The 16366-nt window shown below is 44.2% G+C and overlaps 1 protein-coding gene across 1 annotated transcript in view; it reads left to right on the forward strand.

Moving 5' to 3' along the window:
• Positions 1 to 1122: 1122 nt before the first annotated feature.
• Positions 1123 to 16366, forward strand: part of col14a1b (collagen, type XIV, alpha 1b) — a gene marked incomplete at both ends in the record, with an annotated part of 152458 nt that continues 137214 nt past the window's right edge. The window contains 2 exons of the mRNA XM_079570762.1: positions 1123 to 1183; positions 16229 to 16339. Of these exons, the coding sequence (XP_079426888.1) occupies positions 1123 to 1183; positions 16229 to 16339 (172 nt within the window). The remainder of the gene's footprint in view (positions 1184 to 16228; positions 16340 to 16366) is intronic.

A 16366-nucleotide genomic window follows, 5' to 3' on the forward strand; every position in this document is an offset into this window, starting at 1 on the left:
ATCATCATCTCTCCAGACCTGTGCTAATTTCGTCGACTAAAATATTTAGTCTTAATTTTAGTCAAAGTGATATTTTTGTGACTAAAATTGGACTAAAACTAAATTAAAAGTTTCTCATGAGACTAAAACTGTGACTAAAATGTCCAGATATTTGAGTCGACTAAAATCAGACTAAATAAAAATGAAAAGGAGAGACTAAAATCATCCACACTTGTATTGAGCGTCTGAAAGAGCCTCAGATCATGTTTAAAGGATCAGCTCTGAGCTTTGTTCATGTGGAGCAGAAACATGAAGCAGAGGAACAACATTAAACATGATTAGAAGCAATATTATCAATGCAAAGTCCAATAAATCTCGACTAAAAGTAAATTACATTTTAGTCATGAGACTAAAACTAAATGAAAATATGTTGTCAAAATGAACACTGCTCCAGACCAACATCACTCAGGTTTATGAAGAAATAATGAGACTTTAGAGACTGTGAACTCTGGGACAGTTTTTGTTTCAGGTGGATTTAATCTGCATTTCTAATATTCCGCTGCTTCAGATGAAACTTTAGGGTGTTGGATAAAAGATCATTTCCCAAATAAAGAATCAAAAATGAGCTTCGTGCAGATTCATCTGTGTTTCCTGGGTAAATATCGATCTTTAGAAATGAAAGCTTCATGTGTGGCTTTTATTGGTCACAATAACGACTTTATCCCCGAGAAACAAAACACTTTGAGCTCAGTTATTCTGCATTTTTCTAACGTCTTCTAAAAACTTCCCTGAATCAAAGCCTGAGTGAATGAGAGACGTGTCTGTGGTTCAAACGCTCGGCCTCGGGTCAGAAACCTCAGAAACTTCAGAGCCTCAGAAACCTCAGAAACCTCAGCCTCAGAGCCAGAAAACCCTCATTTAAACACCAGAGCTGACAGCGGAGGCTCGCGTCCTGACCCACAATCACTGACAGATCTGAAACATCACATAACAAAACCATTTAGACTCAGACAAAGCCACCACAGAAAAGTCAGTTTTGTCGGTCTTTCAAACAAGACTCCAGCCCAGGAGCTTCTAGATTTGGGTAAAGCTGGAGACGGTTTTCACAGCTGCTGTTGTTCCTGCAGGTGCTGAGTGAACAGGATGGATCTGCTGCTCGTGGCTCTGACGCTGCTCTGCGCCTCCCACAGCGCCCAGGGACAGGGTGAGTCGGATGCCCTTCCTCCTCTCTCCTCTCTCAGATTCCTGATCTAAATACAGACTGTCCTGTGTGGACCTGCAGGGGGCGCTCTCAGGTCTGAATCAACCCGACAGTTTAGTTCTTCTCTCTGTAAACGTCTCCGTCTCCTCTGAAGGACGGCTGCTGTTGAAAAGACAAAGTGAAAGTGGGCACTACATTTCCCAGCATGCTCTGCTCCGCTGCAGGGGAAGCAGAGTCAGTCAGGGTTTTAGGCCTGTCAGTCTCTGCGATAAAGTCTCAGTGTTTTATTATTATTTTTATTCTTCGTGATCTCTGTGGCCGTCCCGCCTTCGCTCGGCCAAGCTGATTCTCGGACGGGACATTTTTTTATTTATTCTTTATTGTTTTTTATGTGTAGAATCTTTTCAGCACAAGACTCACAGTGAAGGAGTTTGACTTGATGAGAATCGATCAGACCGATAAGAATAAAGGGAGAGCGTGAGGCGTTTGTGGAGCTGCTCCTCATGTCTTGGTTTCATGGTTTGTAAAAGGTAAATAACTCCTGCCCACGAGTGCCGCATATCGGTGTTTACTTCCAGGGAAAAGTGTTTTTTGTCATTTTTTGTCATTTTTTGTCATTTTTTTTGTCTTTTTTTTCATTTTTTGTCATTTTTTGTCATTTTTTTTGTCATTTTTTTGTCATTTTTTTGTCATTTTTTTTGCATTTTTTTTCATTTTTTGTCATTTTTTGTCATTTTTTTTGTCATTTTTTTGTCATTTTTTTGTCATTTTTTTTGTCTTTTTTTTCATTTTTTGTCATTTTTTGTCATTTTTTGTCATTTTTTGTCATTTTTTGTCATTTTTTGGTCATTTTTTGGTCATTTTTTTGTCATTTTTTTTGTCTTTTTTTTCATTTTTTTTCATTTTTTGTCATTTTTTTGGTCATTTTTTTGTCATTTTTTTGTCATTTTTTTGTCATTTTTTTTGTCTTTTTTTTCATTTTTTGTCATTTTTTGTCATTTTTTTTGTCATTTTTTTGTCATTTTTTTGTCATTTTTTTAGCATTTTTTTGCATTTTTTGTCATTTTTTGTCATTTTTTTTCATTTTTTTTTGTCATTTTTTTGTCATTTTTTTGTCATTTTTTTTGTCTTTTTTTTCATTTTTTTTCATTTTTTGTCATTTTTTGTCATTTTTTGTCATTTTTTGTCATTTTTTGGTCATTTTTTTTTGGTCATTTTTTTGGTCATTTTTTGTCATTTTTTTTGTCATTTTTTGTCATTTTTTGTCATTTTTTTGTCATTTTTTTGTCATTTTTTTTGTCTTTTTTTTCCATTTTTTTCCATTTTTTTTCATTTTTTGTCATTTTTTGTCATTTTTTGTCATTTTTTGTCATTTTTTGGTCATTTTTTTTTTGTCATTTTTTTTTGGTCATTTTTTTTTGGTCATTTTTTTGTCATTTTTTTGTCATTTTTTGTCATTTTTTTGTCATTTTTTGTCATTTTTTTGGTCATTTTTTCACATAAAAGTGTTTATTTATTCTTTATTGTTTTTTATGTGTAGAATCTTTTCAGCACAAGACTCACAGTGAAGGAGTTTGACTTGATACGAATCGATCAGACCGATAAGAATAAAGGGAGAGCGTGAGGCGTCTGTGGAGCTGCTCCTCGTGTTGGTTCTGTGAGGCGTCTGTGGAGCTGCTCCTCGTGTTGGTTCTGTGAGGCGTCTGTGGAGCACCTCCTCGTGTCCTCGTGTTCTCGGTTTCACGGTTTGGAAACAGAAGCTGCTCCTCGTGTTGGTTCTGTGAGGCGTTCGTGAGGCGTTTGTGGAGCACCTCCTCGTGTTGGTTCTGTGAGGCGTCTGTGGAGCACCTCCTCGTGTTGGTTCTGTGAGGCGTCTGTGGAGCACCTCCTCGTGTTGGTTCTGTGAGGCGTCTGTGGAGCACCTCCTCGTGTTGGTTCTGTGAGGCGTCTGTGGAGCACCTCCTCGTGTTGGTTCTGTGAGGCGTCTGTGGAGCACCTCCTCGTGTTGGTTCTGTGAGGCGTTCGTGAGGCGTCTGTGGAGCACCTCCTCGTGTCCTCGTGTTCTCGGTTTCACGGTTTGGAAACAGAAGCTGCTCCTCGTGTTGGTTCTGTGAGGCGTTCGTGAGGCGTCTGTGAGGCGTTCGTGAGGCGTCTGTGGAGCAGCTCCTCGTGTTGGTTCTGTGAGGCGTTTGTGAGGCGTTCGTGAGGCGTCTGTGGAGCACCTCCTCGTGTTGGTTCTGTGAGGCGTCTGTGAGGCGTTTGTGGAGCACCTCCTCGTGTCCTCGTGTTCTCGGTTTCACGGTTTTGGAAACAGAAGCTGCTCCAGACTCTTCCCTGACTCCCAGAGTTCCGCTCCGGGCGAGTCTCAGACCGTCCGCTCTTCATCTTGCTGGAATGTTCCCGTTTCTGCTCCGTCAGTCCTGGCTCGGGTCCCGGTCCTGCCCCGGTCTCGCCCTGGCCCTGCCCCAGGTCTGAGCGAGTCCAAACCTGCGCGAGTTTCAGATGAGGCGGATCTGAGGACACACAGCGCAGGACTTCACTGAGCTGCACCTGCCGGGCCAGGGCTAGACCGAGACCGGGACCCGGACCAGGACCGGGACCAGGACCGGGACGGGCTCCTCATCGAGAGCCTCACACACCGGGTTATTCAGCTTCTATCACGTCTCATTGGAGCTGAAGTCAGATCCTGCTCGGCTTAAAGAGTCACAAAGGACTGAGCTTGTTCCTGTGTTAGTGATGATTGAGCCGCTGAGAATCAGGCCATTCAGAGTCCCGGGCCCCGACACGCTGGTCTTCAGAGTAACCCAGGTCTTCAGAATAACCCAGGTCTTCAGAATAACCCAGGTCTTCAGAATAACCCTGGTCTTCAGAATAACCCTGGTCTTCAGAATAACCCTGGTCTTCAGAATAACCCAGGTCTTCATGATAACCTCTCTGTGATCATGAAAGTGTCCATAAAGCCTGTGCAGATGTTTACAGTCGTGTTTATGGTCGACGTGTTTCACCACTTCATTCGGAAAGTCTTCAAACAGACGAGACTTTGGCCTGAGATGTTTTCACTTGTGGAAGCAGAAATAACAGGGAAGAAATTGGGGGAAAAATTGTGAAATCAAGAAAAAAAGTGCGGCCATAACAAGAAAGAAGTTGTGAAAAAAGGGGCAAACACTGGGCATTACACCATGGTCTGGGTGATACTGGATTCTGATTGGCTGGTGCATTATTTTAGTCCGGTAGTTAAATCACTGGGATGTCACTCCGCTGTGGCGTCGCCATAGCAACGCCTGACACAGCTGAGTCAGATAAAGGCGTAATTAGTGACTGACAGGAACGTATGAGATGGATTTAGTGTTTGCTAAATGTTTGTAGAGGAGAGTGAGCAGCTAGGTTAGCTACTGTTAATAACATATGAGCTTTACATTTCTATTGGAAACGGTTAAGGCTATTCATCATTTTCAGACGTACATAAAATGATCCTGCATTGAAGCATCTTTGTCTGGATTAGTAAAGTCAAACATAAAAGTTTGAGTTGGGGCCCAGGTGTGAGCGACTCCACCGCAGCTGTTTCCATAAACAGTTGAGCTGGTTGAGCTAAGCTAGCTTTAGCTTCAGGTTAAACCTTGTAAAAGGTAAATAACTCCTGCCCACGAGTGCCGCATATCGGTGTTTCCTTCCAGGGAAAAGTGTTTTTTGTCATTTTTGTTCATTTTTTTAAATTTTTGTCTTTCTTTTTTTTTCATTTTTTTTGTATATTTTATTTTATGTATTTTTCATTTTTTGTAATTTTTTTGTCATGTTTAGTCATTTTTTTTTTCATTTTTTTGTTTTGTTTTTTTCATTTTTTTTTCATTTTTCTTCATTTTTTGTCTGTTTTGTTTAATTTTTCTGATTTTTTATTTTTTTATTTTTTATTTTTTATTATTTTTTTTCATTTTTTTTCATTTTTTTTTCATTTTTTTCATTTTTTTCATTTTTTCCATTTTTTGTCATTTTTTTGTCTTTTTTTTGTCTTTTTTTTCATTTTTTTTTATTTTTTTCCATTTTTTTCATTTTTTTTCATTTTATTTTCATTTTATTTTCATTTTATTTTCATTTTTTTGTATTTTTTTTTTGTCATTTTTTTGTCATTTTTTCACATAAAAGTGTTTCCGGGTTAGTCCTGTTGTGTTGTGATTCTGTGCTGATGTTGTGTCGTTGAGCCTGACTGAGATCCTCGTAATAGCTGCGGAGAATGACTCGCTCTGAGACCAGCCTTCAGTGACCGGCTTCATTACATGATCAGCGTGAGGTCAGCGTGAGGTCAGCGTGAGGTCAGCGTGAGGTCAGCGTGAGGTCAGCGTGAGGTCAGAGGAGTTTGTGGCAGAGTCAGGGAGACGTGTTGTTTTGTGGGACATTCCTGAGGCCCAGACGCAGAAACACAGGGAGTTATGGGACGTCTGGCTCCGCCCCCCTGTCCCGGACTGCACCGCGGCGACGGGACGTTCAGGAGAGAATCCACCGCTGTGTTTAAATCCAACTGACGTAACCACGGGAACGGGACCTGGCTCCTGTAACGGCTGGACTGATCCACATGAGACAACAGCTCAGGTCACATGACTGTCCAGAGTCTCCTCTCAGGTCACATGACTGTCCAGAGTCTCCTCTCTCAGGTCACATGACTGTCCAGAGTCTCCTCTCTCAGGTCACATGACTGTCCAGAGTCTCCTCTCAGGTCACATGACTGTCCAGAGTCTCCTCTCAGGTCACATGACTGTCCAGAGTCTCCTCTCAGGTCACATGACTGTCCAGAGTCTCCTCTCTCAGGTCACATGACTGTCCAGAGTCTCCTCTCTCAGGTCACATGACTGTCCAGAGTCTCCTCTCTCAGGTCACATGACTGTCCAGAGTCTCCTCTCAGGTCACATGACTGTCCCAGAGTCTCCTCTCAGGTCACATGACTGTCCAGAGCCTCCTCTCAGGTCACATGACTGTCCCAGAGTCTCCTCTCAGGTCACATGACTGTCCAGAGTCTCCTCTCAGGTCACATGACTGTCCCAGAGCCTCCTCTCAGGTCACATGACTGTCCCAGAGCCTCCTCTCAGGTCACATGACTGTCCAGAGTCTCCTCTCAGGTCACATGACTGTCCAGAGTCTCCTCTCAGGTCACATGACTGTCCAGAGTCTCCTCTCTCAGGTCACATGACTGTCCAGAGTCTCCTCTCTCAGGTCACATGACTGTCCAGAGTCTCCTCTCAGGTCACATGACTGTCCAGAGTCTCCTCTCTCAGGTCACATGACTGTCCAGAGTCTCCTCTCTCAGGTCACATGACTGTCCCAGAGTCTCCTCTCAGGTCACATGACTGTCCAGAGTCTCCTCTCAGGTCACATGACTGTCCAGAGTCTCCTCTCTCAGGTCACATGACTGTCCAGAGTCTCCTCTCTCAGGTCACATGACTGTCCAGAGTCTCCTCTCAGGTCACATGACTGTCCAGAGTCTCCTCTCTCAGGTCACATGACTGTCCAGAGTCTCCTCTCAGGTCACATGACTGTCCAGAGTCTCCTCTCAGGTCACATGACTGTCCCAGAGTCTCCTCTCAGGTCACATGACTGTCCAGAGTCTCCTCTCAGGTCACATGACTGTCCAGAGTCTCCTCTCAGGTCACATGACTGTCCAGAGTCTCCTCTCAGGTCACATGACTGTCCCAGAGTCTCCTCTCAGGTCACATGACTGTCCAGAGTCTCCTCTCTCAGGTCACATGACTGTCCAGAGTCTCCTCTCTCAGGTCACATGACTGTCCCAGAGTCTCCTCTCAGGTCACATGACTGTCCAGAGTCTCCTCTCAGGTCACATGACTGTCCCAGAGTCTCCTCTCTCAGGTCACATGACTGTCCAGAGTCTCCTCTCTCAGGTCACATGACTGTCCAGAGTCTCCTCTCAGGTCACATGACTGTCCAGAGTCTCCTCTCAGGTCACATGACTGTCCCAGAGTCTCCTCTCAGGTCACATGACTGTCCAGAGTCTCCTCTCAGGTCACATGACTGTCCCAGAGTCTCCTCTCTCAGGTCACATGACTGTCCAGAGTCTCCTCTCAGGTCACATGACTGTCCCAGAGTCTCCTCTCTCAGGTCACATGACTGTCCAGAGTCTCCTCTCAGGTCACATGACTGTCCCAGAGTCTCCTCTCTCAGGTCACATGACTGTCCCAGAGTCTCCTCTCAGGTCACATGACTGTCCAGAGTCTCCTCTCAGGTCACATGACTGTCCAGAGTCTCCTCTCAGGTCACATGACTGTCCCAGAGTCTCCTCTCAGGTCACATGACTGTCCCAGAGTCTCCTCTCTCAGGTCACATGACTGTCCAGAGTCTCCTCTCTCAGGTCACATGACTGTCCAGAGTCTCCTCTCAGGTCACATGACTGTCCAGAGTCTCCTCTCAGGTCACATGACTGTCCCAGAGTCTCCTCTCTCAGGTCACATGACTGTCCAGAGTCTCCTCTCAGGTCACATGACTGTCCCAGAGTCTCCTCTCTCAGGTCACATGACTGTCCAGAGTCTCCTCTCAGGTCACATGACTGTCCCAGAGTCTCCTCTCTCAGGTCACATGACTGTCCAGAGTCTCCTCTCAGGTCACATGACTGTCCCAGAGTCTCCTCTCTCAGGTCACATGACTGTCCCAGAGTCTCCTCTCAGGTCACATGACTGTCCAGAGTCTCCTCTCAGGTCACATGACTGTCCCAGAGTCTCCTCTCAGGTCACATGACTGTCCCAGAGTCTCCTCTCTCAGGTCACATGACTGTCCAGAGTCTCCTCTCTCAGGTCACATGACTGTCCAGAGTCTCCTCTCAGGTCACATGACTGTCCAGAGTCTCCTCTCAGGTCACATGACTGTCCCAGAGTCTCCTCTCTCAGGTCACATGACTGTCCAGAGTCTCCTCTCAGGTCACATGACTGTCCAGAGTCTCCTCTCAGGTCACATGACTGTCCAGAGTCTCCTCTCAGGTCACATGACTGTCCCAGAGTCTCCTCTCTCAGGTCACATGACTGTCCAGAGTCTCCTCTCAGGTCACATGACTGTCCAGAGTCTCCTCTCAGGTCACATGACTGTCCCAGAGTCTCCTCTCAGGTCACATGACTGTCCAGAGTCTCCTCTCAGGTCACATGACTGTCCAGAGTCTCCTCTCTCAGGTCACATGACTGTCCAGAGTCTCCTCTCTCAGGTCACATGACTGTCCAGAGTCTCCTCTCAGGTCACATGACTGTCCAGAGTCTCCTCTCTCAGGTCACATGACTGTCCAGAGTCTCCTCTCAGGTCACATGACTGTCCAGAGTCTCCTCTCAGGTCACATGACTGTCCAGAGTCTCCTCTCAGGTCACATGACTGTCCAGAGTCTCCTCTCAGGTCACATGACTGTCCAGAGTCTCCTCTCAGGTCACATGACTGTCCAGAGTCTCCTCTCTCAGGTCACATGACTGTCCAGAGTCTCCTCTCAGGTCACATGACTGTCCAGAGTCTCCTCTCAGGTCACATGACTGTCCAGAGTCTCCTCTCTCAGGTCACATGACTGTCCAGAGTCTCCTCTCTCAGGTCACATGACTGTCCCAGAGTCTCCTCTCAGGTCACATGACTGTCCCAGAGTCTCCTCTCAGGTCACATGACTGTCCAGAGTCTCCTCTCTCAGGTCACATGACTGTCCAGAGTCTCCTCTCTCAGGTCACATGACTGTCCAGAGTCTCCTCTCTCAGGTCACATGACTGTCCAGAGTCTCCTCTCAGGTCACATGACTGTCCCAGAGTCTCCTCTCTCAGGTCACATGACTGTCCAGAGTCTCCTCTCTCAGGTCACATGACTGTCCAGAGTCTCCTCTCAGGTCACATGACTGTCCAGAGTCTCCTCTCAGGTCACATGACTGTCCAGAGTCTCCTCTCTCAGGTCACATGACTGTCCAGAGTCTCCTCTCTCAGGTCACATGACTGTCCAGAGTCTCCTCTCAGGTCACATGACTGTCCAGAGTCTCCTCTCAGGTCACATGACTGTCCCAGAGTCTCCTCTCTCAGGTCACATGACTGTCCAGAGTCTCCTCTCAGGTCACATGACTGTCCAGAGTCTCCTCTCTCAGGTCACATGACTGTCCAGAGTCTCCTCTCAGGTCACATGACTGTCCCAGAGTCTCCTCTCAGGTCACATGACTGTCCAGAGTCTCCTCTCAGGTCACATGACTGTCCCAGAGTCTCCTCTCAGGTCACATGACTGTCCAGAGTCTCCTCTCTCAGGTCACATGACTGTCCAAAGTCTCCTCTCAGGTCACATGACTGTCCAGAGTCTCCTCTCTCAGGTCACATGACTGTCCAGAGTCTCCTCTCAGGTCACATGACTGTCCAGAGTCTCCTCTCAGGTCACATGACTGTCCAGAGTCTCCTCTCAGGTCACATGACCGTCCAGAGTCTCCTCTCTCAGGTCACATGACTGTCCAGAGTCTCCTCTCAGGTCACATGACTGTCCAGAGTCTCCTCTCTCAGGTCACATGACTGTCCAGAGTCTCCTCTCTCAGGTCATATGACTGTCCAGAGTCTCCTCTCAGGTCACATGACTGTCCCAGAGTCTCCTCTCAGGTCACATGACTGTCCAGAGTCTCCTCTCAGGTCACATGACTGTCCAGAGTCTCTTGGAAGGTCAGGGGTTGTAGTCCCGCCTCATTGGAAGGTCGGGGGTTATAGTCCCGCCTCATTGGAAGGTCGGGGGTTGTAGTCCCGCCTCATTGGAAGGTCAGGGGTTGTAGTCCCGCCTCATTGGAAGGTCAGGGGTTGTAGTCCCGCCTCATTGGAAGGTCAGGGGTTGTAGTCCCGCCTCATTGGAAGGTCGGGGGTTGTAGTCCCGCCTCATTGGAAGGTCAGGGGTTGTAGTCCCGCCTCATTGGAAGGTCAGGGTTGTAGTCTCGCCTCATTGGAAGGTCAGGGGTTGTAGTCCCGCCTCATTGGAAGGTCAGGGGTTGTAGTCCCGCCTCATTGGAAGGTCGGGGGTTGTAGTCCCGCCTCATTGGAAGGTCGGGGGTTATAGTCCCGCCTCATTGGAAGGTCAGGGGTTGTAGTCCCGCCTCATTGGAAGATCAGGGGTTGTAGTCCCGCCTCATTGGAAGGTCAGGGGTTGTAGTCCCGCCTCATTGGAAGGTCGGGGGTTGTAGTCCCGCCTCATTGGACGGTCGGGGGTTGTAGTCCCGCCTCATTGGAAGATCAGGGGTTATAGTCCCGCCTCATTGGAAGGTCAGGGGTTGTAGTCCCGCCTCATTGGAAGATCAGGGGTTATAGTCCCGCCTCATTGGAAGGTCAGGGGTTGTAGTCCCGCCTCATTGGAAGGTCGGGGTTGTAGTCCCGCCTCATTGGAAGGTCGGGGGTTATAGTCCCGCCTCATTGGACGGTCGGGGGTTGTAGTCCCGCCTCATTGGAAGGTCAGGGGTTGTAGTCCCGCCTCATTGGAAGATCAGGGGTTGTAGTCCCGCCTCATTGGAAGGTCGGGGGTTGTAGTCCCGCCTCATTGGAAGGTCAGGGGTTGTAGTCCCGCCTCATTGGAAGGTCGGGGGTTGTAGTCCCGCCTCATTGGAAGGTCGGGGGTTATAGTCCCGCCTCATTGGAAGGTCAGGGGTTGTAGTCCCGCCTCATTGGAAGGTCGGGGGTTATAGTCCCGCCTCATTGGAAGGTCCGGGGTTGTAGTCCCGCCTCATTGGAAGGTCGGGGGTTGTAGTCCCGCCTCATTGGAAGGTCAGGGGTTGTAGTCCCGCCTCATTGGAAGGTCGGGGGTTATAGTCCCGCCTCATTGGAAGGTCAGGGGTTGTAGTCCCGCCTCATTGGAAGGTCGGGGGTTATAGTCCCGCCTCATTGGAAGGTCGGGGTTGTAGTCCCGCCTCATTGGAAGGTCGGGGGTTATAGTCCCGCCTCATTGGAAGGTCCGGGGTTGTAGTCCCGCCTCATTGGAAGGTCGGGGGTTGTAGTCCCGCCTCATTGGAAGGTCAGGGGTTGTAGTCCCGCCTCATTGGAAGGTCGGGGGTTATAGTCCCGCCTCATTGGAAGGTCGGGGTTGTAGTCCCGCCTCATTGGAAGGTCAGGGGTTGTAGTCCCGCCTCATTGGAAGGTCGGGGGTTATAGTCCCGCCTCATTGGAAGGTCAGGGGTTGTAGTCCCGCCTCATTGGAAGGTCGGGGGTTATAGTCCCGCCTCATTGGAAGGTCGGGGTTGTAGTCCCGCCTCATTGGAAGGTCGGGGGTTGTAGTCCCGCCTCATTGGAAGGTTCTGGGTCCAGTGGGAAATGAGAGGAACGTTTCTTTAAAGGAGGTTTTGTGATTTTTGCCTTGTTTATTATTGTGTGTGATGTCATACTAATATCCACTGTTGCCATGGAGATCCGCCATGTTTGCGTAAATAAACCTGACCTGGACATGAGCCAAGAACGGCATCAAAACCACGCCCACTTTCTCCACTTCCAGAAGCTCCTGAAACAACGAGTCAAACGAGCCGCGAAAACCAGACGTGAACGAGAAAAAGCATCAAAATAAATGTGAAAAACACAAACGTCCCGATAAAGCAGCAAGAACAAAAGCCAGATCAGTGTTGTAGGTGTGAAAGAAGCTTTAGATTTGGATAAAACCGAACTGAAGAAAGTGGGTTGAGTTAAAGGTCAGAGGTTAAAATCCTCTAAACCAGGGGGGTCAAACTCATGTTGGGTCGCGGGGCCACATATAACAGAGAAATGTTTCCAATAACTGAATAATAAAAAGCTGTGATTTGATCAAAGCCCCGACTCGCCTGTAGCTTCATTAATGACAACGGCTCACACTTGTATTGCACTTTACAAGCCTGCGTCCCGAGGTCCTGAAAGTGCAGTCGTCATTATTGAAGCCACAGCCGCCCTGGGGCAGACTGTCCATTTACCACATGGCTTTATAATGTGTTCATATCCTGAGCTCTTATTATGTCAGTGCCCTCTGCTGGACACGTGTGGAACTCTATCCTTTTTTTTAATGTAATGCCCCCTAGTGGCTGGAATGAGTGTTCTGGTTATTCTTTAATAATCCATAACTCCGCACAGGAATGGGCGAGAGACTTACTTTTTTTTTAAATACTCTGGAATTCATGCTCTACAGGGGCCGGATTAAATCATCCGTATGTTTGACACCCCTGCTCTAAATCCTCCTGAAATGTTTCTCCGCTGAGACTGAGCGACCCTCAGTTTCCTTCGCTGTGTTTCCGCACGCCCGGGTTTAAACTCCGCTTCAGCCTCGCTTTTCTCGTCTCGTTTGGACTGGATTTGAAACAAAAGGATCCTGCAGCTCTGAGCGTTTCCGAGAGCGAGACGCCGCCACCGTCCTCGTTTCTTTGTGACGTGTTGAGTTCGGGAGAGAGTTCCGGAAAGGCCGTCCCAGGTTGGTCCCGTTTGTTAAACTCTGCATGGAGGTCAGAAGGTCTGACCGGGAGTGGAACCTGTGACCGCGCTGAGGTCTGGGTTTGCATCAAAGGGAATTAAAAAGATCCAGACACATTCACTCCTCTCTCTCTCGAACCCTTAACGACACGAAAGCTCATTATGAATATTAATGAGACAAAAATGTGATAAAAATTTGACAACAAATTACAAAAAAAATGATAAAAAATGAACAAAAAAATAACAACAAAATAAGAAAAATGTGATAAAAAAATGACAAAAAATTGATTAAAAAATGACAAAAATTTGATAAAAAAGAACAAAAAAAGAACAAAAAAATTAGAAAAATGTGATAAAAAAGAAAAAAGAAAAGAAAAAATTGATAAAAAATGAACAAAAAAATGACAAAAAATATCAAAAATGTGATTAAAAAATGACAAAAAATTGATAAAAAAATGAAAAAAATGTGATAAAATAAATAAATAAAATTTGATAAAAAATGGCCGAAAAAGTGACAAAAATATGATAAAAAAATGACAAAAAATTGATAAAAAATGAACAAAAAAATGACAAAAAAATATCAAAAATGTGATTAAAAAATGACAAAAAATTGATAAAAAAAATGACAAAAATGCGATAAAAAAAAACAAAAAATTGATAAAAAATTGCCAAAAAAGTGACAAAAATGTGTAATAGCAAGCGGTAAAAGATCGACAAAAATGGGCCAGAAAAGCAAAAATAACACAATGGGCAAACGTCCAAAAATATGACTAAACAGAGATGAAAAAGGTCATGAGGGTCATGAATATTAATGAGGGTCATGAATATTCATGAGCTGACATGAATAATGAGGAGCTTATTAGTGATCACGAGGAACATTATGACTGTTATGTTTTTATCCTAAACTGTAAAAAGTCAAAGTTGATCTGACAGTTTTTAAAGTGTTGAGACTGAAACTGTTACTGCAGGATAAAAACACACGTATTCAAAATACTGCAATACTTTATAAAGTATCGATAATCGGTTTTGTAATTAATGAGTAATGTTAATGTGAATAAGTTCTAAAGAATCTGAGCAAGTCGAGCTTTGAATAAACCGACTGAGAGAAAGTTCATCTCATATTATATTTGATATATGTCAATGTTAGTTTTATTTATAAAGCACATTTAAAAACAACCATTGTCGACTAAACAAGAACAGTAACAATATGTGCAATAAACACAATAAAAGTTAAACACAGGTCAGATATAAAGGCACAAACTGTGTCTACATGGAACTGAAGGCCAAAGCAAAGAGATGAGTTTTAATATTATATATATATTTGTTATATATAATATATAATATATATATAACACATGTCTCTGTGTGAGGAAAGTCTCTTTGGTCCTCATGGCTCTGACTGTAACACCGGCTCCAAATCAAACTTGGTTTAACCTCTGTCTGAACCAAAGACATTTCCTTAAGTTTGGATTTACCCAAAGAAAAAACGTTAAAAAACTAGTATCAAAAAAGTGGCAAAATGTGAGAAAAATGTGATGAAAAAGTGACAAAAACTGAGAAAAATGTGAGAAAAATGTGATGAAAATGACAAAAAAAGAGAAAAATGTGATGAAAAAGTGAGAAAAATGTGAAGAAAAATTTGACAAAAGAGTAACAGAAAACTGGCAACAAAGTGACAAAAACACGAGGAAAAAGATCAGTTTAAGTGAGTTTTGTAGGTCTTAGCTTTCAAATGAGGCGTTCCAAACTGAACAGGAGAAGATGCACTTGGTGAAGGCGGGACTTACGAGGTTAACAGATTCCTATGGAGACTTTGCTCGTCCCAAACACAGCTCCAAGCTCAGGTCAAAGGTCAAAGGTCAAAGGTTTACGCCTGAGGCTGTGACTGACAGGTGGATCACTGTGGAGCCGCCTTTAAAGGTTTTTAAAGGTGCACTACGCAACTTTGGAGTTGATTTTAACACATATTTGACCTTCGAGTGACCCCGCGGTGCTTCACTGCAGCATCGACAGAGATACAGACGCCCATATATGGTCATGTTTGAAAACAGTTAAAGGGGAATTTCTCTAATTATTCAAAAACTACTTTAACCCCTTAACTCCCGCCTGAACCGAGCACATTTTCTTCAGTTTGGCTTTACCCCAATCCAAAAGCTTCTGGAGAAAAGTGTTCGAAATAGTGACAAGAATGAGACGAAAACAATGATGAAAATGCAGCGGAAAAACATGACAAAAAGGCGCTGAATAAGTGACAAACATGTGACAAAAATGCAACAAAAAGCCACAAAAGAGCAACAGAAAAGTGACGAAAAAGTGACAAAAATGTGTAATAGCAAACGGTAAAAGATCGACAACAATAGGCCAGAAAAGCAATAATAACACAATGGACAAACATCAAAAAATAGCGTTCAAATAAGCCCTATAGGTTGTAAGCTCCAGCTGAGAAACAAAAAAAAATTACAAAAAAACGACAAAAATTTGACAAAAAATTGACGAAAAAATGACAAAAAAAGACAAAAAAAAGACAAAAATTTGATAAAAAAAATTACAAAAATTTGATTAAAAAAAATAACAAAAATTTGATAAAAAATGAACAAAAAAAGACAAAAAATTGATAAAAAAAAATGACAAAAAAAGACAAAAAAAAGACAAAAATTTGATTAAAAATGAACAAAAAAATGACAAAAAAATATCAAAAATGTGATTAAAAAATTACAAAAAAATGACAAAAAAGACAAAAAATTGATAAAAAAATGACAAAAAAAAGACAAAAATTTAATAAAAAATGAAAAAAAAAGACAAAAAATTGATAAAAAAAAATGACAAAAAAAGACAAAAAAAAGACAAAAATTTGATAAAAAATGAACAAAAAAAATGACAAAAAATATCAAAAATGTGAATAAAAAATGACAAAAAAATGATAAAAAAAAATGACAAAAATGCGGTAAAATAAATAAATAAAAAAAAGATAAAAAATGAACAAAAAATAACAAAAAAATAACAAAAATGTGAATAAAAAATTGACAAAATTTGACAAAAATTTGACAAAAATTTGACAAAAATGTGTAATAGCAAGAGGTAAAAGATCGACAAAAATGGGCCGGATAAGCAATAATAACACAAAGGGCAAACGTCAAAAAATATGACTAAACAGAGATGAAAAAGTAACAAAAATGCAAAAAAAAATGACAAAAAAGTAACAAAAACATGATAAAAAAAGCATTGAATAAAGTGTAACAAATGAGAAACAAAAACGTGACAAAATCTCGCCTGGAAACAAAGGAAAAAGCTCCGTTTAGATCAATGTTGTGGCTTTGAAATGAGGCTGTTTGCTCCGGCTGAGAAGCTTTTAGATTTGGGAAAAGCCGACCTGGAGAAAGCGTGATCGGTTTAGGCGGGGGGTCAGAACATCCTGGACGACGAGGAGGAGGTGAATGAGCTGGACTTTTTAACTGGACCTGGTCTGGTCTGAGGACTCTCTCCCGCTGAGATCCTGGCTCCGCCTGTGGAACCACGAGGTCTCCCACGCAGTTCAAACATGTACAACGGGGTAAACGGTGACGAGGCTTTGCATGGACCTGACACTCGCCGCGTGGCTGGTTTTTCTGGTACGTTTGAGACTTTCTGAGGTGTTTCTCCTGATCCGTGTCTTCTCTCTCCTCAGTGGCGTCTCCACGAAGGTTCCGAGCCAAAGTCCTGGGTCCGACCAGAGTCCACGTGTCCTGGAAGGAGCCGAGAGGAGAGTTCGACTCCTACAGGGTCACCTACAGCTCGGGTGAGGGTCGCTGTCTCCATGTGAGGC

Source organism: Gobius niger, assembly GCF_951799975.1.
Source record: "Gobius niger genome assembly, chromosome: 14".
NCBI lineage: Eukaryota > Metazoa > Chordata > Actinopteri > Gobiiformes > Gobiidae > Gobius > Gobius niger.